This window comes from Embiotoca jacksoni, unplaced genomic scaffold, assembly GCF_022577435.1.
Source record: "Embiotoca jacksoni isolate LCO1_2020_lvr unplaced genomic scaffold, fEmbJac1.0.p SCAF_2, whole genome shotgun sequence".
NCBI classification, from domain to species: domain Eukaryota; kingdom Metazoa; phylum Chordata; class Actinopteri; family Embiotocidae; genus Embiotoca; species Embiotoca jacksoni.
In genome coordinates, this window is record NW_027185340.1 from 11,244,633 (window position 1) to 11,268,637 (window position 24,005).

The 24,005-nt window shown below is 40.9% G+C and overlaps 1 protein-coding gene across 4 annotated transcripts in view; it reads right to left on the reverse strand.

The window, feature by feature from the left end:
• Nucleotides 1-21,164, reverse strand: part of epha3 (eph receptor A3) — a 98,280-nt gene extending 77,116 nt beyond the window's left edge. For all 4 annotated transcript variants that reach the window (XM_069154535.1, XM_069154534.1, XM_069154537.1 and 1 more), the window contains exons 1-3: nt 21,024-21,164; nt 12,681-12,745; nt 4,163-4,823 (exon numbers count right to left, since the gene is read on the reverse strand). In XM_069154535.1, coding sequence (XP_069010636.1) covers nt 4,163-4,823; nt 12,681-12,745; nt 21,024-21,117 — 820 coding nt within the window. In that variant the 5' untranslated portion in view covers nt 21,118-21,164. The remainder of the gene's footprint in view (nt 1-4,162; nt 4,824-12,680; nt 12,746-21,023) is intronic.
• Nucleotides 21,165-24,005: the final 2,841 nt, after the last annotated feature.

Consider the following 24,005-nt stretch of genomic DNA (forward strand, 5'->3'; position numbering starts at 1 on the left):
GCTCAGGCATATGTGACAGTGTGTGTGTGTGTGTGTGTGTGTGTGTGTGTGTGTGTGTGTGTGTGTGTGTGTGTGTGTGTGTGTGTGTGTGTGTGTGTGTGTGTATACTGATTTACAGCAGTATGTGTATAATTGCAATAAGCATTATGTTGCTGGTAAGTTTCAGGATTGTGTGTCTTGATAAATCCAGCAAGAATGTAAACCTGGATCTATCCTCAACGTATAAGAGAACAGCTGCTTGCGAGACACACACACACACACACACACACACACATACACACACACACACACACACACACACACACACACACACACACACACACACACACACATGACAAACAGACATCCGTTTGCTGTTTTAGGATCAAATTAGGGTTGCAGGAATTTCACACTGACGGTAGAAAGGAGCTGGTTCACCTGCTCCAGTCTGTTGTAGTGACAGAAGAAAGACTGACTTAGCGAGATTAGATCTGGCCTCACATTCTCTGTGGAAAGGGCGAAGCCCGCTCACAAAATATACTGTAATCCACACGATGACTGACGCGTCCATTCACATTGTACAATCTTAAAAACTCCATGTCCACTCACAGAGTTTCTCCTCAACAAAAAAAAAAATATGACAAGACATTGTCTGCTCTAATATGGATGAAAAAACATCGGGATATGTTCATAGGAATAAACGCTGCATCTCGTGAAATTTGCAATGACACATACGTTGCAGCTATCAGTCACATGGCCAAAAAAATGTATACACTCGCATAACTGCAGCTCACACATAGTGCTCCATTACCTAACCAGACAGAGTTTGTGTGTTCTATTGAAGGCGCCACTGAAAAAACATCCTCGCTTTCACTCACTTTCACTCACTCACTCACACACACACACACACACACACACACACACACGCGCGCACTCACACACACACACACACACACACACACACACACACACACACACACACACACACACACACACACACACACACACACACACACAGAGCCCAGCATGATAATACTAGAGTGTACACTATTGAAGCCCTTAAACCCACTTTAGATTCTGCATAAACAAAGACAACTGCTCTCACACTCACGGTCTTCCTCCCTTACTCTCTCTCACACACACACACACACACACACACACACACACACACACACACACACACACACACACAGAATAGAGAATTTGGTAAATGGAAGAAGTTGCATCAAGGCATCTCGTCAAAGAAAACAAAGCATTAAAAATTCAGCAAAGGTGCTTCATCATCATCTGACTCAGAGCCAACAACACTTAAACCAAACTCTTAGAACAACCTCACTGCTGCTGCCAGGCATCATGTCTGTATGATCACTTGATTATTCATCAGTGGCCTTAGCTTAGAGATATGTTTATTTTAGTGAAACGGCAATGTGGAGAGTTACTTCTCAGGGCACCAAAGAGTCACTGAAGAGTTTCCCAACACCATAGTTTTAATTGGCTGTAATTCAATTCACAAAAATGTATCTGTACAATGTAGATTCTCCCTCTTATCCACAGACCATTTCACAATACATCAACACCAGTCTAACTCAGAGTTCATGGATTTATGGGATAACATCTTCCCAAATAGGTCTTAGGGCCCAACATGCGTCTGTTTGAAAGTCCGTGACATGTAAATACTTGAGAAACCATGTCTTAAACATCTGCTTCGATCTGTTTAAGCTGGCTGGAGCCCTGTAAACATGTTTTCATCTTTTCGGCTATATCTGTCTGTACGGTGACCTAACCCCATTCAGCTATCTATCTGTTAACACAGAGGGCCTGGAGAGCGAGCTGCACGATGGGGCCCCCGACGGCTGCACGCGGGGGCTGTGGGGGCCTGTTGGTGCAGCTGTCCCACTCCATGGTAACATAAGACCTTATTAGAGTCCATTAGAGCACTCTGAAACTAATAAGAGATTGTCAAATACATCCAAACATTCACACAATTCACAGAGTGGCAGGAAGTGAAAGGAGGGTGGTATGAGGGGGACAGGGGTCTGCCATTTGTCCACAAAATGTCCCATTCTGGTGATGACATCTTTTGTTCTTTCAAATTGGGGGGAAAAAGCAGAAAAGCAGGCAGGCAAAATCTAAATGCATTTTGTAAAATGTGATGACAAAATGTTATTTTTAAACACCAGTTTTTAAGGGGAAAAAGTAAAGGTAAAATTGTATTTAATGAGCGGACTTATATCTCATGCTAATCCTTGTTTTTGTCGTTGTTGTTTACATTTTGTACGCAAAGTTTTTATCTGACAGCTCCAACAAAGTTTCCACATGCATCTGGACGGTGAGACGGGCTCATCTGGAGTCCACAGCCCCAGAAAAAGAGTTTATACCGGCCCTGGCAGCAGGGGCTTGACCTGGAAGACTGCCTTTGATCTTTAATTAACACTGGACACGGCTCTGGAGAGGACAGAGCTGATGAACATGCAGAGCGTTTGGGACCATCCACAATCACCAAGAATGCTGAAGAGCAACGTTTCAAACTTAACATTGTTTTCATTTTTAAGAATGTGTGGGACAGCCGCAGTGCAGTGGTGGCTTCTAAAGCAGAGAGGAAGAATTATAGAGCAGCGTGGACCACTTTCCCTTTCCACAACAAAGAGAATGTGAGGTTTGATGGCACATGCAGCTGGAGCTTTGGTCTCATTTGCCACTGAGTAGTTTTCTCTCACGGTCAAACAAGATATAAAGAAACAAACCAGTTCAGCATTAAGTAAGCAAATATATACCACATCTGTTTTCATGTAAAAAAAAAAAAATGCTAGTATTTTAACATAAAATGTATTGAACACTTTCACAATAAAGAACAAAATATAGCACACTATGAAAACACTATAGTCGAGTTGCTGCATGAGGCGGACTGCTGTACAGATGTAGCATTTCTTGCTGCATGGAAACACTGATGAGGAACTGCAACTGTAATTGACGAAAGCTGTTACAGCAGCCACAGAAGCAAACCACAGGAAATTTAATTTTAAATAAGTGGGGCAATTGTGTCTTGCCTGTGTACATTTATGCACCTGATTCAAGAGATAAGGTCAAAATTGAAAAAAAAAATGCTATTGTGAAACCTAATGAAGAGTATATAAGTTTATATTGCATTACACTGAGTTCTACATAGATACTGACTCATATCTATAGATGGAAGACTCATTTTGACATTTAACCATTGAAACCACTGGTTGCTTGATCCAACAGCGGATTTAAAACTTGTCATCGGAGTGAAGTTGTATTGAAGGAACAAGGACAATCAAATGAACAAGTTGCCTGTGTCTGCTCGTAATACCCTCAGGTGTTGGATGCTTCACAGAGCAATGTGTCAGCTCTGTAGCACCAGCAGCAAAATTCATTTAGTGACTGCAATCATTCTGACATTTTTCATTCTTTCTGACCAGCTGGCAACAACGAAAACCAGTCCACTTTGATGACAATGTAGCAGACAGAGCAGTCATGACGGTTAGAAAACGAAAGGCAAAGTTAGGCAAACAGATCCGTGTACTTTCTGACATTTGCAACCACCTCAAATGTCTACCCACTCATGACTTCACCAACACCCACAACCATCACCACAAGTATTCCATTATTCACCGTCCACTCCAGCCAACTCCTTTCTTCTGCCTTATCAGTCCCATCCCTGCTGCTCTGGTTAAGATCTTCCCATTGCTAATGATGTGTGACAGAGAAGATTACTATTGAACCACTATAAGCTGGAGCCTGTGGCTCAAGAACCTGGAAAAGACATCACACATCACATGGAAATATACATGTAGAACTACCGACCTATCCACCAACACCTTGGGATTCTTGGATTCGTTTGAAAGCCTCACATACAGAATGCATATGCACACAAACATACACATACTCACATGCACACAAAGACTGGGTATTTGACATTAAAGCTTTTTCGCTGACAGATATGGAGTGTGAGAGTCTTCACATCAAACAGCTTACTTTTGCAGCTTTGGAAAACATTTGATTTGTTTAGGCCGCAGGTTCCAAAATGGGAGGGGTGCGGAAGAGACATGAGACATACAGTTCATATAAAATACAAGTAGACAACATGCAGAAAGAATGAAGGGTAAAGCAAGTGTGAAGGTACTGTTGCGAAATAAAATGCATGACTGAAAGATTTTCTTACTTTGGCAGGTGTTGCTTCTCTCCTCGTATCCCGGGTTACAGAGACACTTCCCAATAGGCACAAGCCACTCCCCTTCGGTGCTACAGTACATTCGTGGCGGCTCCTCCTCTTTGGAGTGATTGACGCACGAGCCTTTGACCTCCACCAGTGACTGGGAGTCCATGGGCACGGTGTCAGGGAACGTGGCAAGATTCCTCACAGTGTACGGGCACTTCTTGAAGTAAACCCTCACTGAAACCAAAGCTACGCAGGCCCCCACGTCCTGGAATGCCAGGTAGAAGCCCTTCTTGGTCATGGGACCCACCTCGCGTACCTCAGTATTGAGCTTGAGGATGCGGTCTCCAAGGTCCGTTTGGGTAAAACTCTCATCAGCAGCGATGGTGTCAATCTTGGTGAACTGATGCTCTCTGAAGTGGCTGCCCTGGTCGTCCTCTGTCTCCATGTAGAGGAGGTTGAAGGTCTCTTTGCAGGTGCCCAGGACCAACGGGATGGAGTTGCAGTCCCTGAGGGTGAACTTGAGCTCCACGTAGATCTTCTGGGCCGACTGGCGAGGGATCCAGTTGGTGCGAAGCCAGTTGTTCTGGCTATACTCCATCACATTGCAGACCTGGAAGGTCCTGATTGGAGTGTAGTGCTCATCCACGCCACTGATTTCCTCCCACTGGAAAAGATGGAGAGGAGGAGAGGTCGAAAGGAGAAACAGAGGGAGACAAGAAGGAGCAATAGACAAGAGAGACATAGGAACAAATACAGGAAAAAAGGGGGTAGATTTAAAGAAAGAGAGATAAGAAAGGGAAGCAAAGGAACAGATGGAAGAAGCATAGTTGTAGAACGTGTTGAAAAAATAAAAAAGAAGGGCAAGAAAAGGGAGGAGAGTAATTAAGGGAAAGCCAAAGAAATAGGAAAGTGGGAGTTTGAAGTCAGAGAAGAAGGAATAAGAGGAGAGGAGGGGAAGATAGTAAAGAAAAAAATAAAGTTATCTCCAGCCTGTAAGCATTTAGAGATGAATTATTTAGATCCAGATACACTCTTGCTGAATACTAAGCATCTAATAAACACTTAAGGGTGAAAAATCACACTACCAGATCGCTTTTAAATTGCTCAAATTAATTAAAAGCAAATTTGCTGCCAAAGACAAATTTTCTAGATTAGGATGCTGTGAGAAAAATAATGAAGTGTGATTTCCCATCTCAATCTTTCTTAATTTGTGTGTAGGTGCTTAATTAATGTTACATATTAACAAAATCTCATAGTGTTGTTTTTTCACCCTTTTACTAACATGTTTTTTTCTCTAAGTGAGGACTTTCAAGCTGCAGTCTTGGTTATTTGCATCACAGTACTACTTCTACTAAAGGAAACGTGCTGAATCCACTATGAAACAAAAAGAAGCTACGACGTATAGACAGATGTAAGTGTATACCAGGAACGTTCATGTCTATCTTACATTTTCCCTCCACTGGGAGAAAGCAAAGAGAGAGGAGAGGAGAAAAAGAAAGCGGGGTCATTCCTTTTGAATTCAACACAGCGGGAAGACTCATTGATCATGCGCTTTTTGGCTTTGCTGTCCTGACAAATCAACATTGAATCAGAGCAATGATGAATGGACAAACACCTGAAACAGTGGCTCATAGGGGTTAAAATGACTGTCATTAGAACAAATGGGCGTAAATGTGTAAATGGATGCTTTGTCTGTTGTTGTTTTTTCTGTCCATGAAATGTAGAATGTTTGAATGAGCGGTGCTTTCTTCAGAGACAGACAGAGATACAGAGAAAGACTTTCTCTGCAACTGGAAACTAGATTATCGCTGCTTTCACACACGTATTAATGGTAACGTAAACCCCCACACACACACACAATACGTTCACATACGGCTCATGTGAAGTGTTTAAAGTCTCATAGCAGGCAAACACAGCAGGTGCTTTCAGCCCGAAACACAGAAATTAATGATGAGCTAAAGAAAGTGTCGGTTCTCTATTACATGTTTTGTGTGTGTGTGTGTGTGTGTGTGTGTGTGTGTGTGTGTGTGTGTGTGTGTGTGTGTGTGTGTGTGTGTGTGTGCGTGCACGGATACCGTATGTGGGTGTAAAGCATATCTATGAGTGTCTGTGGTTCAAGGGGCTCTCAGGCTGAAGTATGGCCACTTGCTTTTCATCTCACAGTAAAGTTAATGAAACACCCCTGAGAGAGCGAGAGAATAAGGAAGAGGGAGAGAAAACTGGAGAAAATAAAAGAGACAGCGCTACAAATGAAAAAAACAGTAAAAAGAAGAAATAGGGAGAGATTAAGTGAAAGGAAAACTGAGGGGAGAGATTCCATCGGTGTTTAGTCTCCCCCGTCATGCTTTCTTTGGCGTCACCTCATTCATCAGAGTGTAGTCCGAGCTCTCTATTGGTCTAACAATAACAGGGAGACCTCGGCAGTATTGAGGTGGGCTAAATATAGAGAGGTGAAGCTAAACTTAACATTAAACATTTCACCTCGCTTTACTCACAAGTGTAACAGCCTGACTTTAAATATAAAAATGATGTGATGACATGCAAAAAGGTATGCTGACAGACTTTGACACCAACAGAAAGCAAAGAGAAGACAGGATCTGCCACTATGATTGGTGATTCTGTTGATATTATGTTTGATAAGAATATGTACTTACTTGATCATAATGAGAAGAAGGCATCCTACTATGCTTTAGCTTTACATGTTTTTTTTCTGTCAGGATTGAAAGCAGCAGAATTTAACTTTTCTGTGCAGCTATCTGTGTCAATAAAAGTATTGATACTCAAGACTTAAAACAAAAAAGTTAGAATATGTGCATAGAACCATGATGTGAGTACATTGCAGCATGTATTTGCCATAATAGTGGCAAACAGCAATCAGAAAACTGGATATAATATTCATTGTCAGCAGAAACAGAGTTTTTACCAATTTCTTTGCTGTGTGTGTGTGAAAGCGTGTGTGCGTATATTCAGTGTGTGTATGCAGATGTCTGTGTGAGCTGTGGGCTTTTTGTCCTATTTTTTGTATGTACTTTCACGTCCATCATGCAAACTGGGTCTGAATCTAAAGCGACTGTGACTGATGGCTGCACGCTTTTACTGGAAGCCGTCTTTATGAGAAGTTTTAAGTTTGCCAAACACAAACACACAAAGGCTTTAAAATTATCTCCAGGAATGTGTGTTACATCTGTGTGTTTGTATTAAGTATGCTATATCGTATTCCAGAGAAAATGACGCAGCTTGAGCTAGTTTCTGCCAGAATAAATGAGCGGTATAAACCTTACTGCCCATCACCACCCCCTGACATTACATCATAAGATTTAACTCATGCAACCTTGAATCATTTCCCTTTGTTTGTCAGCTAAGAGCGCTATATTCCGTTCTTGAATATGTTTGAGCCCAAAGTCTGGAATGTTTGCTAAGTACCCATATCCATTTGAAAGAGGCGGACTTGGGTCCAAAGATCACTATGCATCGTAAGTGTACGCTAGCTGTTACAAAATCAGGAAATGAAGAGCTGTTGAGGATATTGCAAATATAAAAAAGCATTTATCTGCCTGTCTTTTGCACATGCCGACAGATGTCAACACTTCTATCCACTTCCTGACATGTCGAATGAGGTTTGAAGACAGGTGTGTCCTTCTTATCTGTTCACTAAAAACAAAGATAGCAGCAACGTGAAGTAATAGTTCATTGCAAAGTTAGCCGTGAGAACTGTATCATTTTCTCGGTGTGTTTAAGTACCGAGTGGATGATGACACAAGTTCACAGAATATTGTTGCGACGTGAACGCTGGCCAGCAGGGGAGTTTTTAAGGGGGGAACAATCGTACTCGAGCACATTACAGATTAATCAAACCGAATATGGAAGAAAGCATGATGAAGTGAGCAAATAGATCAAGTCTGAACATTGTTATCCTTCCTCAGATCCAGAAATGCTTTAGTTAAAGAACAGTAAGTTTCTCTGTGGTTCAATGGGGATGTGCTACAGTACACAAGTCTCAGTAGTAACTAGGAAATAGTTAGCCGCCACAGACAGAGGATCACAGTTACAGCCTGAGCTCCAGTGTTGGACAAATCTGCAAAACTCATGATTACATTTAGTGTGAAATGTGTTTTTTTGGGTTATTTAAAAAAAAAAATCCAGAAACAGCATTTCTACTCCTGCCGCTATTTCTCCCTTTCTGCACTACGTAGACGTTCTGCCACCAGCAGAGGAGACTGCCGCCGTGAATGTGTGGAACTGAATGTCAACCAGGATAAATAAAGGTCTAAAATGAGCAGCCACCCCCTTGTTTCTCTCCAGGGGGCCTTCAAACCCCTCCTATTGCCCTCTAATTGATATATAACAACACTCGGACCCTACACCGGTCCTTGTGACCTCTGACCCCGACCCCTGATGGTCACAGCTGGGGCACAGTTTGGTGTGATCTTGCCCCTGGTTTCTCTGATCTGTGCTGTAGGTGAAGCAGCTAAAGGGACAGTAAAATTAAGTGTGGTAACTTGATCTGCCCAAGACATAACTTTGGCAACAGGCACGTCTCAGAGTGACCGAGTCAGCACACCCCATCATCCACTTCAAAGACATTCAGGTCAGTGGTGGTTAATGGACCAGTATATGGGCCAGTATAAGGTAACAATGCATTTAAAGCAAAACTGGTTGACCATTAGGAAACAACACAAATCATCTTCCGTGCTTAACAATAATTGTTTTGTCATTATCTGTTTTATGTCATCAAAAATACAGAATCAAATGAAATAAAGGGACTTTATAGGGGAGTCATTGAAAATATTTTTTATATCATTGTTAATTCCTATCTACACGTCTACAGCTGGAGACGGGTGGATTTGAAAGATGGAGCGTCCACAACAAATGCAGAGCCAGCTCATGTTTTGGGATCCAAAGAGGTCAGCGGGGTTACGGGCATGACAACTGCAGCGTATCAGTTCGAGGACATTTCATCATTTAGTTTTACCAAAGGAAAACCAGAATGCCCCCTTCCGTCCTCTTCTTCATCCTTCCTCCTGTTTGGGAACAGCTCCGAGCTTTGCCCGGCGAATCCCTGCTTTTCTCAAGGACACACTGACAGCTATCAAGGAAGGATGCTGGAAACACAGGAGCCTCCTGATTGGACAAGTAGGATGCAAACTCATTCTCATATTTCTTTGTGTTTTTTTCTGAGAGCACTGGTCAGCTAACGATAGTAATGCTGTGGGGTATATTTATACAGGTAAGACATCTGTTTATCAGTTATTATAATTTGTTTTAATACTATGGGCTAATATTTTAATAGTTTGCAGAGCTTTAATGTACAACCAGACCGTATTTATTGTACTAATGGCTGTATTTCATTTAATTTTGAACATGTTGTTATGTTGCATACTTGTTGTCAGTCGTGACCGTTTACATTAGCAGGCCTTACGAAGAAGAAAGTAACTATAACACATTTTATACCTTCTCCTCATGCTTCTCATCTCTGGTCCCCTGCTTTACCCTGCTAATCCGTGTTTATGGATGGGCTTTTCCCGGTACTCTCTCACTTTCTGGGGAGCAGGGGGAGCGGTTTATGCTGGTCAGGCGGATTTCGCAGATGGTGTGGACGCAGTGCGCATGGGGGCTTTAAAAGCCCTTGGGTGACTAAAGAAGTTGAAACAGCAGTCTGTGCTCTATGGCCTAGGGGGGAAAAAAAGTGACTGAAGTGGTGGGCTCAGTTTAAAATATAAAAAGCCATTCCCTTATGTGCCTGCCACCCCCACCCTCTCCTTCCAGACGTGAGAATTGGAATGTGACGTGTGATTGTGCGTTTGTTAAATATTTCCTATTATTCCACACAGTGAAGCAAAGTTCCCATACTGTGGCCGCTGGTTCTTTTCTACAGATGTCAAGCTTCTTCATCGTGACACAAAGGTACAGCATTTCTATAGGCTTTTATAACACAGTATAAAACACAGTAATGTAGGGTGTTTAAGCCTAAACCTGTAAAACAAACACAAACAAGATATTTTACTGCACAAACCAAAATAAATATATATATATATTTTTTTAAGTTAATCTAAAAGTTCTATTAACTTCATATCATACCAAAGAATCAATGTATTTTGTAGCAAACCCCTGACATCCATTTTTATTGAAGAAAAAAAAAAGTTTGTGTCACTTGAAGCCAAGATGTGGGTTTTAAAATACAAGAGCAACTTTACTTTTGTGAACGATCAATGCAAATATGCAAAGTTCCTGGCAAAAACAGCAATGCCATTGTGTTCACTGTTTCCATGAAGAATGGACTTCACTTTGTATGTATCCATTAATTCTATTTTGTATGCAGAGCCAGTGTCTGGGGTGTTGGTTTGTTGCCGAAGAATGCTTTCAAAGCATGCAAGAATGTAATCTTTAACACTCTTTAGTGATGGGTTAAGCCCCCTGGACACTGCTAAGCAATCAGCCTGCCTCCCAGACAGATAACAGTATATCTGGATCACACGCACTCAAACGCACAGACGCACACTCATCAGTCCAGTCGGTGGCTCCGGAGTGAACATCCTGGGGAGCCTAAGCTCTTAATTTGTTCTGACCGGAGCACGTTGTGTCTCGGTAGGCCAATAGCTGCGGCCTCTCCATCAATGTGAATGAGTGTTTGTCTGTGTCTCTGTGTGTGTGTGTGTGTGTGTGTGTGTGTGTGTGTGTGTGTGAGAGAGAGGAAGAGACAGAGAGGGCTCAGTGCCACTGCCACATTATGAGAAATCATTTGTGAGCAGCAGTCTCCCAGGGCTCGCTGCTTATCGGAGCGCAGTCAGTGGATGACGTGAGTAATTACAGATGATTCACCTTGAGGACTTGATCATCAGCAATATCTGTGTGTGTGTGTGTGTGTGTGTGTGTGTGTGTGTGTGTGTGTGTGTGTGTGTGTGTGTGTGTGTGTGTGTGTGTGTGTCCCTCTCTTAGTCTTCCCTGTCCTTCCCCCTCTCTTTCTTCCTCTTCATCCCTTTTCCCTCTATCGCTCTCTTTTTGATCCTTCCCTGTTCCCTTCTCTTTCTCTCTGGAGTCATTCTCAATGACATTGGCTCCCATTCCTGCAGCATTTTGATGAACTGAATAACCACGCGCTTTTCATCTGAACTTGTTCAAAGGAAATTCCTTGAAATAAAACAGACACTGCTGTTCAAACTGCCTAACCCCTGTCACACATTCCGATGTCCAGTTCTCGACCACGTACTCAATATCAGTGCGCATTTTCCTAGTTGCTCACACGTGAATAACTTCTACCAGCACAACATTAATATTGCCCTTCAATTGGTCACGCCATTGTTGTGCAGCCTACAATTGTCTTTGGACTAAATGCATTTTTAAACCGTCTGCAGTTTTTCCGGTGGGTCATTTTTTCATTGTGGTTCGACCTCATGCAGGAACTCAGAGGGTTCTGATGATGCCGGGCTTTATAGGGGTGAGGGAAACAAGGTTTGGCAGCTCCATGGAACAAATGACTGGATTACCTTAAGCCACTGCCAAGGAGTAATTCTAACACTTAATAAAGGAAAAACGAGGAAGTGTGTGTGTCCGTGTGTGTGTATGTGTGTGTCTAACAGTGGGCCAGCCCCGAGGCACAGTAGTCTAACTAGCTAGACAAATAAACACTAAGTGAGAGCCCACTGGAGAGTTTTGGTAGCAAAGAAACATAATAAATACGTTTTATGGGGATTTTCTTCCCAAAAGTATGGGACATTGCTGCATTGCTGGTTTTATGAATGCAGTACAATTTCATTTTTCTATTGAAAAAATGTTGTGGTAAAAAAAAAAATTGCAGAAATTTCAGCAATAAACACATGTAAAATGTTTTGTATAGAAAATTACAATTACAAAATGGGAAAGCAGTCTTTGATTGGGAATTTTATCACTTCTGGTTTTGAAAATGCATTAATAAACAAACTCACTTTCCTTGCAAATGTGTTTTACGTATCTACAATAGGTATTGTATTAAAATGTGTCAAAGACATAATGAAGCGGTGTATATCGAGCAAGAAATGAATTCATCAGTGAAATGTCATGAAATTTCAAAGTTTACATGCAACAATGGTGAAATGCTATCTCGGATGTTAATGTGATATTTAATAAAAAGGATATAAGCTTATGGACATTCTTATGAGGATGCTGTTGTCCCTACAATCTAAAATCCCTTAATGCCTTAATCTTTATTTAGACACACACACACACACACACACACACACACACACACTAGAATACACAAACACCCACACATGCATTTTCCCTTTAAGCATATTGACCATATGGCAAGCTCCAAATGATTAACCTTTAACCTGCGAGACGAAGAATGGACAAAAACGTCAAAAAAAATGTGGGTTAATCTGTACTTGGCTCCTTGGTTCAACACGACATAGTGAGAACCACGGGAGTTTGAAAATCCTGATTTCATGGCTGAAGCCCACATCTAGTTTATGTTCGATGACATGCCTCTGAAATGTAAGTATATTCCAACACGATGTGGGTAAAAAAAGAGACAGGAGATACTCACCCCATGCGTTGGGTAGGAAATCCATCCTAACTCCCCTTGGCTTGCTTTAGAGTCTAACAGGTTGACTGTGGGGAGGAAGAGAGACAGGGAGAGAAAACAAAGACAACATATGAGTGTCTAGTCCTTGTTAGCCCCAATTAGCCTTTATCTAATCCCACAGGGGGGATCACCAACCTCAAGCACTGATCATGACTCTTATTTACTCAGCTGCCACACACACACACGCACGCACGCACACAAGCACACGCTCACACATACTACATATGTCCTATGCTAACAGTGAAAGTAGGATTTCTTTTCTTGCTTTGTAAGGCATCAAAGCAGAAGTTGGCTGGGCAAACAACTCAAATATCCTGAAGAGGTACTGAACTAAATCCAACATCTCAAAAACCTCAACAAGACGTGTTTATTTTCAAAGACTCGTGCTTTTGACTCCTCTGAGCCCTGTTCTACCTAGCCAGGCATACATCAATAGTGATTGGACTGTAACCAGGTAATGCAAAACTGCATCGAATCTAAATTCAAATGCAATCACCAGTTTCAGAGGTGGTCAGAAATTCAATTGGCCACACTGAAACCAAAATATAAATCCCAGATTCACCATAATGAATGGAAATACAATTTTATGTGTGTGTCCAGCCAGGAATCAATCCTTCTCAGGCAGACGCTGAGCAGCAGAGAGAGGGAAAATCCATGTCTAATAGAGGGAATATGAAAGAAGACAAATAAGACAAGGAGCTCCGGTGGCGTGATGGTGCAAGTGGAGGCTTTGGCTCAGCAAAATGGGCTTTATATCCAGCCAGTGAAACAGCACGTCACACTTTTGGGATCATGAAGTTTTGGTGATTAGAGATGTCCCAAACTGATCCCAAAGTTCAGTATCGAGGGTTATCAAAGACTTTTTGACTGATTGGTATACCAGTATTTAGCCCCGATCTTCTGTTTTACGTGAACTGTCGCACGGGTGTCGTAAATGCAAAGCAAAATTAGTGGCAGGACACATTAAAATGTGTGCCGTGTGAAAATATTTCAAAAACAAAAGCAGCACCGAAGCCTCTAATGTGGGCAATGCAAGTATTTACCGAGGTGGTAGTTACTGAGCTGCACTCAATACTTTTATTGAATTATGAGTAATGGCAAGCTTCAAAACACTCGTCAGGAATCTTTTTAATGAACTTAAAGTGTGCACTTTGCAGCTCTACGAAGAAAAATACATGGGCTCGGTATCGGGTAAAAAAAAACTTAACCGGATCATCCCAACTGGTGATAACACTGTTATTGCTTCCCTCCACAGACCAAAATTAAAAATAGGCAGTGCAAAGGTGATTTGTAGACATTTGGATATGTTGGCCAAATTGAGTCTGAAAGAGTATCTTCCTTAAGTATAGAAAATGAGCTGCAACATTTTCTATTCTTAGAGCATACACGCGGCTGTGGAGAGAATGATTGTCATTGAATACAACTGTCAGTATGGGTCATAACACATGGAGTGAGGAATGTGGAGGCAGCTTTATGCTCAATGGATACCCCACTTCAAACTGTCACAAGCAGTTTGGCACCAGATTCTGTTCAGTAACACAAATATAAGATGATAGATAATACATACTTTTGAATGCTTTAACTTCAAGCAACGATGTAAAACGTCCGCAAATAAGTTGGCAGTGATTATTATATAAATTATTTACATTTTAGAGTCAATTTGTAATCCTTTTTAATATGTTTAGCAAACTGTAAAAAGTGTGACGCCTAACTAGTGTGAAGTAAAAACAAACAGATAAATCTCTCGTAGGCTGAAGTGCTACAAATGGTAATGCAACCATGATGAACATGACTCTTATTGTGCACATTTGGGGGCATATGTTGAGTTAGTTTTATTTTGTGGGTTTTTTTTTGTTTTTTTTATCACTAAGCAAAAGAATTTACAAAACTTTCAACAATAGCTTTTTTCAAAACCTCAAAAAAACTCCACATGAATTTACATGTTGTTTTCATTACAAACATGCACACTAAGTGACCTGCATGAAAACATAATGGACAAATAATCAGTTAATATAAATGGAAAAAGAGGCATAAAGTTCCATTGTTCTGCTGAGAGCAAAGCAGTCCACAGCTATAAACACACACTTACACACACACTTTTAGCCAAGCACGCACGCTCATACACAGCAAAGTGAAGCAGCAGTGCAGTTGGGCCCGCAGCTGTAGCTCTATTCACTGTGAAAATATGAGGAATACATTCTCCCTGCATTCTCCTGTTCAAAGCTTCAGTAAGCAAGAGTGTACACATCTCAAGTCAAAGGAAAAAAATTTTCAAGGACTGCTGCTGTGGCACACTGAAACCTATTTTAGTCAAAGAAAATTTGTCCCACACAAGCAGCATGAACTAAATTTGCAGTGGGAAGTGATTTCGCTCCTCTGTGAGCTAATTGTTGTTTTACACTAGAGTAAAGGTTGAGATGGAAATCGTCATTTTCTTCAGGCAAGTCAGATAAATATCAGCCCATGTGGCGAAAAAAGAGCCAAAAAGGGAAACGAAGAAAGGAAGATGACGGAGGCTTATTATCAAATTCTCAGATCAAAAAGCGACTCAACTGAGGCTCACCTGAGCTGTAGCTGTGCTGAACCACTCAGCCAGCTGAGTGGCAGTAGACACATTCCTATTAGAGTCTAATGAAGCTATCTGTTCATGTCAGATAATAGCAGCTCAGCATCCAGGGCCATTGCTTCCAATTTACATTTCTCAACGAGCTGAGCCCACCACTCAAATTGAGCCGAGCGAGGGAATTTGAGAGCAGAAAATTAGACAGCTCTCATATCACAGGAGAAAAAAAAAAAAAAAAAAAAGCCCCCTCCAGCTGCACTTGGCTGGAGAAATCGGCACCCACACATGCACACAAACGCACGTACGTTCACAAAAACACACGTCAACACAAAATCACAACGAAAGAAGCATCCTCATCTAAAAAAAAACAACAACAAGAGGAGTAAACAGACACGGAAACACAGAGATGCTGTATGTATATCAAGAGGTACCAAAATGATGCGCACACATCAAAAGCACCCACATACTCTAATTGCAGACACTCACATCTACTGTATGCATACACTCTTTCAGACGCTCACCAAAACATGGCACCTATTACCACGCATGCGCACCCAAGAAGGCACAAAATAAGTGCATACTCAAACATTTGCTGACAGTCTTACTCTCACTTTCTCTCTCGCTCACACTCACACACACACACACACACACACACACACACACACACACACACACACACACACAGTCAGTTAGCAAGCTAGCGTCAGCCAAGCATATAGCCTCTGCCCCGTCAGGGAGTGCCTCTAAACTGGAACTACGAGTATTAATAGCAAACACAGCTAGCCTGTCTGTGAGGGAGCAAAACATCACAGAGGTAAAACAGGTGAATCAATACATAAAGCAAACCAGAACCGCCACTAGACCGCCACACACGAAAACTGACCCGGACAAATCGGAGACATGGCCTTTTCATTTGACAGTGACCTAGTATCACTTGGCACGGCATGCATTAAACACTGGAGCGGAGTGCCTACGCAGGGTACTCATTTTGATGTCTATGTTCTTATCATTTAACAGCTAAGGTGACAATAATGACTGTCCAACACAAAATTTGATTTAATAACCTTTCACTTCTACCGAGCAGCTCAGAACTGATGTACATGGAAAATGAATCATCAGTGTCAGATGGCATTAAAGTGTTGGGTGAGGGGAAGAAGAAGCTCTCCGTTAGAGAGTGCGTTCTGGAATCAAGCATCTCTAGAATAGAAGAGAATCGAGTAGAATAGAAGCATCTCTGTGATATGTCCCATCTAAGACAATGGATGGGGTTTTGTTTCTGCTGCTTGGCTCTGTGCATGCGAAGGTTGGCAGGCCGCAGTGCAGGCAAAGCAAGGCGACTTGTGTCTGTGTTAAAGGGTGAAGTGTTCACCTCCCATTATGAATTATTCAAGAGCAGAGTCGCTCTGTCTGATGTTGCTTCTGCTTGCCCAACCCTTCTGCCCCCATTCTTCTCTTCTTTCTCTTTTCTTTCTTTCTTTCTTTCTTTCTTTCTTTCTTTCTTTCTTTCTTTCTTTCTTTCTACCTCATACCTTATATGTATGTGCCTTAGATACACACATATGCGATCACACAAAGGCATAAAGCATTCCTGCACACATACTGTAAAATCATATCTCTACACATAAGACACAGCTATTACCTACAACTCTGAAACCTATAGAACACATTCTGTTAAACTGGGGATGCCACTCTTCATATTGAGCTCAGTGTTTCATCAACACACACACACACACACACACACACACGCACATATTCATACACATGAACATAGTACAGTACTATAGTATGGGCTACTGTATGTGAAGAAAATGGGTGTATTTCGTGTGAGCGCACTTTTTCCAGAATCTCTGAAAAGTACCATCCCTCACAAACGCTCCTGCGTCCCAGCGGGACTGCTGAGCCGGGCACTCCGGGCCAAGCCTCCCTCCCGCCAGCTAAAAATACCCGAGGCCTCCTGACGTCCCGCAGCGGGCCAACCTTACACCACCTAAAAGGACACGTTGCACCACAGCACCAACGAACAACTTTGGATTTTTTTTTTCTTTTTTCTGTTAAATATGGACAAAATAAACAATATCAGATAAATCATGTCCGCTCCAAGTAAAAAATGAATCCGTGCCACTCACTTATATTATTATAGGGCTTTCCTCCGTGTTTCCCTAAACTTTACCCAAGTTTTATAGCCTACAAGATCATTACGACCATTATGAAAGCCACACAGTGACTGGAAAAACAAAATGTTGGTGGAGGAACGGTGCCGAGATGGAAGATTAAACGAAATAAAACTACACTTCTGATTTCCTTATTAATGGGGAGGAAAATAAAAGGCTAACATAAATTCGCCATCATCCCGTTAAATCTGAGGTTTCTTTTCCAGGAAAATATTTGTCTTTACTTGTTAAGTGATTAATGAATGTTCATTAAGTCTGTGAAAAGTTCCATAGATCTGCAAGTTGGCAAAACAAGGCCCCTGATTAATTTCCTGATTTACTGTTGGCTTTCATATAAACTGCAGTAATCTGTCAACGTGTTTACAGGAGATCCTTTTATTACCATCGATTTTTACATTTACAAACAGGCTTCCACGGTAAACTCTGTTCTTTCATCATCTGCTGCGCACTTGGGTTGATTTGATCACCAGCTGCTCGTCGTCATAAAAAAAATATTTAAAATCATTATTTTTTAAATAAAATAAAGAAAAGCCGGAGTAACTTTCTTTATTCATTGGTGAACACTGTCCTACAATGCAGTACAAGTAAAACGACATGAGTGAGATAAAAAGAAAAATATATATTGGTTTGTGATGTTTTAGGGTTGTCAGCATGAATATAATTAAAATAGATACACACTCCCTGCCATGTTTAGTGACGTTAAAAGTGTCTTTTTACACACCAATAAGTTTATCAGCCTAAAAGCATACTGAACGAGAAATTAAAAATCTCGTACACAACTTTAAAAGTAAAATTTCAATGTTTGTCGTTTCCGTTTATTTGTTTCATTTAGGAGATCGCTATACCAGTCTGTATGTTTCTAGTAGCTTCATGTTGGTTTTGTCTGCTTCGTTGCTTCGCCACTGTCCAGTATACGCAACGGTTAATATTTTAATTAATATGACTTATTTTTGATTGTGGGACTGCAGTCTGATCCGACTATAAAGTTTGACGATGCATTTTCATGCAGTAACATTTAACCCAGAGGAGAGAAACGGCGCTCAACTATAATTCAAAGCATGTTTTGTCCTCGTTATAGATCTGTATTTGTGATTAAAAAAGTCTGAATGCATTTCTATAGAAAAAGAGAGACGGAGCAGCTCGATACTGACACTCTCTGGTAGATGTATTACTTAGAAAGGTGACATTTTTAGGCAGATTTGTTCATATTGACACTTTTCCTGTTCTTACAAACTCGTAAACCGGTGAGTGGATTTTTCTTTTTTTTCTCTGTCTTTTCTTTTTTCAAACAGAAACTCACTGAGTTTCTCTCACGTCTTTCTGCTGAACCACCCTTACCCCCCCCCCTCCCACGCACACACACACACACACACACACACACACACACACACACACACACACACACACACACACACACACACTCACTCACCAGTATATTTTTGTTAGGCTGATGTGTATTTTATGTGGTTTTATTTCTTTATTAGTGGTGAGCCAGCTCATGTCTAGCAGTCTTATCTATTTCTAACAAGTATTTAAATATTGGCCATTATCAAACAGTTTTCCAAAGCAAGTAACACTTTTATTCGCTGACTTTTTTTATTCTGCTTTGTCACGTAATTGCATTTTTTTTTTTCATTTGTACCATGAACTATATACCTACTGATTCTCGTGCACTGCATGAGCAGCCAAGCAGGATCTCTGCCTGACTCCAGAAGTTGTGCTGAACGACACAAAACTGCAAATCAGGTTATTTTTTTAATTTTTTTATATTAGGCAAAATTCAAAGCTTAGGTTCCAGAAACATCTTCTATTTAAAAAAATAAAAATAAATTACCGTTAGGTTAAAACTTCTTTATGAACTAGTTTGACAAACTGACCTAAAAGTTCGGGAGGAAATCCAGTGTAACGTCAGACATGAAAAAAGCAAACTTTACTGGTCTAGTTATGTCATTTCATTCATTCACTGAATGTTCTGTAAAACTTTCTCTATTGAAAGTCTCTGATTAGGGCTGATCGTCTGACGCGGCCTAAAAACGAACTGTTCATCATTTTCAAAACTCACCCAACAAAATCAATTTGACTTCTTGAAGCTGTCTTTACGGGCGGCAGAAAGACAAGGTGCATTTAGTAGGAGCTAATGCCTGAACATTGAATTACAGTGAAGTTGATAGAAAGAACATAGTAAGGGCTCATTCAGATTCATGCAATCACTTTATTGATATTGAGTTTTGAATCACGACAGGCTGCCTCAAACTGAAACTTGCGTTTCGGTGTGTGCTGGTAGTTCACGTGAAACATCGTTTAGAGAACCATCGATGTTAAATGCATTCATTTGAACAGCCTGAATTTCACTTCCTCCGCACTTTTAGGGGGAATAACTTTAGATGTGATCCTTTTACACAATGTGATGTAATATTCACTGAACTCCACAATATTCTACACTCAAATGAATGTGTCTTTCTTTTGTGGACTGTTAAGGGTTACAGGACTCGGCATCTTCTTCAGCACGCGTTTGACCTTCCCTCCTCTTTGTCCACGCTACACAACACTTTAACCTTATCACGATTAAGTTTTAAAGGTGTTACAGTGGCAATGTTTTATAAAGTTGATCAAACTTGTCACGAATAAAAAGGATTTTTTTTTTTTTTTTTTTTTTTTTTTTTTTTTTTTTTTTTAGCTTTTTGCAGCGCAGTTCCATATGCGTGTGCTGAGACGAGACCGGGTTTCAAAATATTATCACAAGCTGAAGTAACTGAAACTTGCAGGAAATAAGTTGTTTTTCCCGCAAGAAATAAAGAGTTGTTTCGTTTAAAGTTGGGCTTACATAACATTTAAATAATAAAGATATAATTTATAGCAGTCATTACGTGACTTCTTAAAATGGTCAGTTTACCAGATCCCCACAGCAGCCTGCGAGTCTTTATTCAGGTCAGAATCATAAAAACAGTCATACGCGTTTTTACGCACCAAGCGAATGTGCTCATCTTCTATTTATTGCCTTTAAATCGAGTTGAGCTTACAGTCACCCAGTAACTGGGGCGTCTACCTCAAACGGGTCCTTCGATAAAACAGACGTGAATCTCTCATAGAAACAGCCGCCGGAGTTTCTTTACATCTCTTCGCCCTGTAATAGCTTCACATGGGCGCTTTGGGAGCTGTCTCGCCATCGCTCAGTTCATTCATCCCCATTTAAACAACTATTAACCTCCCGTTAGCGAAATTGTCCGAAATCTGGCTCTCTTATTTGCCTTGTTTGGATCCATCTTCAAGTTTATCGTCAAATTATTGTCTGTTAGTGATCTGTCCCGGTTCGCGCGGATGCCCGGTGTCACCTTCATGCGCTTTGGATCCTCCTGTTATTGTTATCACGATAATTTGGACACTAAGTCTGCGGCGAGCGCACAGCACTGGTCGCGATGTGTGCCGTAGCGCACCATACACATATACACATATACACACACACACACACACACACACACACACACACACACACACACACACACACACACACACACACACAAGCACGCACAGACATAAACACACATGTCCGCAGCCGGAGAGTTCCCTTACCTTCATTGGGGGGATAGATGACGGGGAATACAGGAATAACGTAGGACAATAAAAGAAGTAAAATGAAAAGGAGTGATCGCAGATTGCAATCCATGGCGGCGGATCAGAGGTACATAACTCCATGAAGCCACTGACTGATCTGGGAACGTCTCCTCTCCACTCAGTTTTCTCCCTCTCTCTTGCTCCGTCTCCCTCCGGTTGGAGCCGTTTTCCGCTGGGTCCTACAGAGTCTGACACACAGCAAAAAAAAAAACAGGGCTCAAGTTCATCACAGGTCAGTTTGGAACATGTACCACTGGCGTCTTTTTGAGGTGAATGACAAAACTCAGCTATTCAGCGATTTATTTTTTCCCCTAGTCTGAGTCAATCCTAAACTGTAACGTGAATCACTAAAACGAAAAGCAGAGACTGAAAGACATATTTTAAGTTTATCTGCGAACATGTTCTTTCTCTAAACATCACACATTCGCCAACTCTTTTATTGCAGTTACAGTTTTTCCATACACTCCTAAAATATTAGTGAAATAATAAAGTCATGTAGTTTGGTAATGAAAACAAATATCTGGCTTCTTGTTAAAGTGGGATTTTATTTGACCCAATTACAATTCTAATGGTTCACAGTGAGTGAAATCTTAGTAAAGCGTGTGTGAATGACTATTTAAACAGGATTTAATAAGAACCTGATATATTTTTATTAAAACGGCCAAAAGTGTTTTGGATTTTACAAAAGTTGTGTTTTAAGTTTGACTCTGGACCAACTCGGTTGTGCCCTCTTGCTTTGAACTTAGAAAACGTCCTCCACAAAGTGAAGATTCGTTTCTTAGGAAGCCATACAGAAAAAGAAAATGTATGCATGCATTATATTTTTTTCAGATTACTGTGGCTGTTTTTTTTTTCTCATAAATTGAAGTCATAATGAAACATAATTTTATGGTTAAACTGTTACTTTTTACTACATACATAGTTTATATTTATGTACATGTTGACATGTAACCAGTGGCCCATATGAAAAAACTATATGCATTGTTGTTTATACTGTTTTCCATGTTACAATAATCACCTACTGAAGGACAAACTTTTATTCATCATTGTGTTGAAGGACACGCTGTATGATGTGCTTGTATGTAGTTCTACTGTGTGTATTTTTTTTTTGAGGGGGCCATTAGGGGCCCCTGACACCACAATACTTGATGTCTACTGAAAGAGTGGGGTGGCAGTGTAACGTCAGGGCCCTCGCTGAGACGCCAGCTGTTGTGTTGGGGGGTTGAGGCTGGGGGTTAGGGAAGGCATGTGATGTATGGGAAAAGTTAAAGGACACGGCGCACACGGAGGCCAACAACACAGCTCCACTCAGATTTGTCCAAACTCTTCCTGAAGTTAAACTACTTTATCAGCTTGTGGACGTAATCTATAGAAGGAGGTCCCAGTTGGAGATTAGAGAAACGTCTTGCAGGGTATACATTCGAATCAGTCGCACATCAAATAAGACAATGGATTTATTTATTTATTGTTTTTTGTAATGAAAATCTAATTTACTGAGTATATTTCAATTGTTGAGAGGGTGATACAGTGAGGGTGACTTTGTATCTTAATTAGCCTGTAATTAAGCATTATGGAAAATAACTACATACAACACCATTAGTGCAGTGTTTACTTTTTCTTTTTTGTTATTTTTTTCATGTCCTATTGTAGCTGGCAGTCTGTTCAAAAGTCCTTTAAAATCAACTGTAGAGTTTTTACAGTGCATTTAAAATAAATATTTTAGAACAAAATACTCAACAGCCATCTTAGAGATACTCTACTACTCACAGACGTATGACTTTCACGTTGTCAATGGATACAGTGAGGAATGATGCCAGGAGGTCTCCAGCTACATTATTAAGTGACTCTGGCATGTGGATTTACAGCAGGTTTTAGACATGCCAGCCTTTGTCATACATCATCGTCTATATCCCACTAATTCACTTATTACACACTGAAGGAGATTAATACGAGAGGCCCCACAGCTAACAATCAATTCAAAGGATGGTCGTTCTGGCCTAATAGTTTGTAAGATTTAGTTTCAGTGGAGAACTTTCATTTATTTTCACATAGTACTGATTCATAGAAAATTATCTGAATTATTATGCATATACTGGAAGCTGGAAATGGAAGCGGGCCTTCAGGAATTATCTCCTTAATCTTAAAGTGAACAATATGCTACATTCAGCTAACTAAAGAGCAAACTGACATGGGAATGAGAAAGAATGTGGACAAATGATTTTTACCAAAACAGTAAAAAAAAGAGTGACAATAAACAAACAAAACTGATCACAGGCATTCAATACAGTATGTGACTGCAGTGTGGCATTTGAAGGAGCTTCATGTTGACAGTCAAACATAATCAGTAGCAATTGTTTGCATTTGTTTGTCTGAGAGGCACTGTCACTGCGTTTTAGTCAGTAAACCTGCAAGTTAGTTCAGACTAATTGCTGAAAATCTGTTTCTGATTGTGGTCAATTGGAAGAATGCGCTGGGTCCCTCCCATCTATCCACTCCAACATTTTTTCCCTCTTCTCAATGAGCGCTTGTCCATCTTGATGTCTCGCCAGTGGAACAATCCAGTATGAGATGGAGGAAAATATTGATTTAGAGCTGCAATTGTAAGACATCATATGTCTTGACAAGGCTGTATAGCGCTCCAAACTCACAGAACAGATGTTGTTTAGGAGCAGCTTTGAAGCTGCCAAGACCTGGCTCTCTTGCACAGTAACAAACAAACAAACAGATAGGCTGACTGTGTTTACTGCTCGCTGTCAGTGCCCTCTTCCTCCCTGCGGTTTCGAAGGCGGCACATTCCTCCATGCTCACAGTGTACAGAAGGAGGAGAAACCAGCGGGCTGCTGGCATGTAACACTATCCCCCCATACCAAACATTATACTATGGATGCCTTCTTACCATCGCCAGCACCACAACGTTTTACCCTTTCCCTCGTTGTCCTT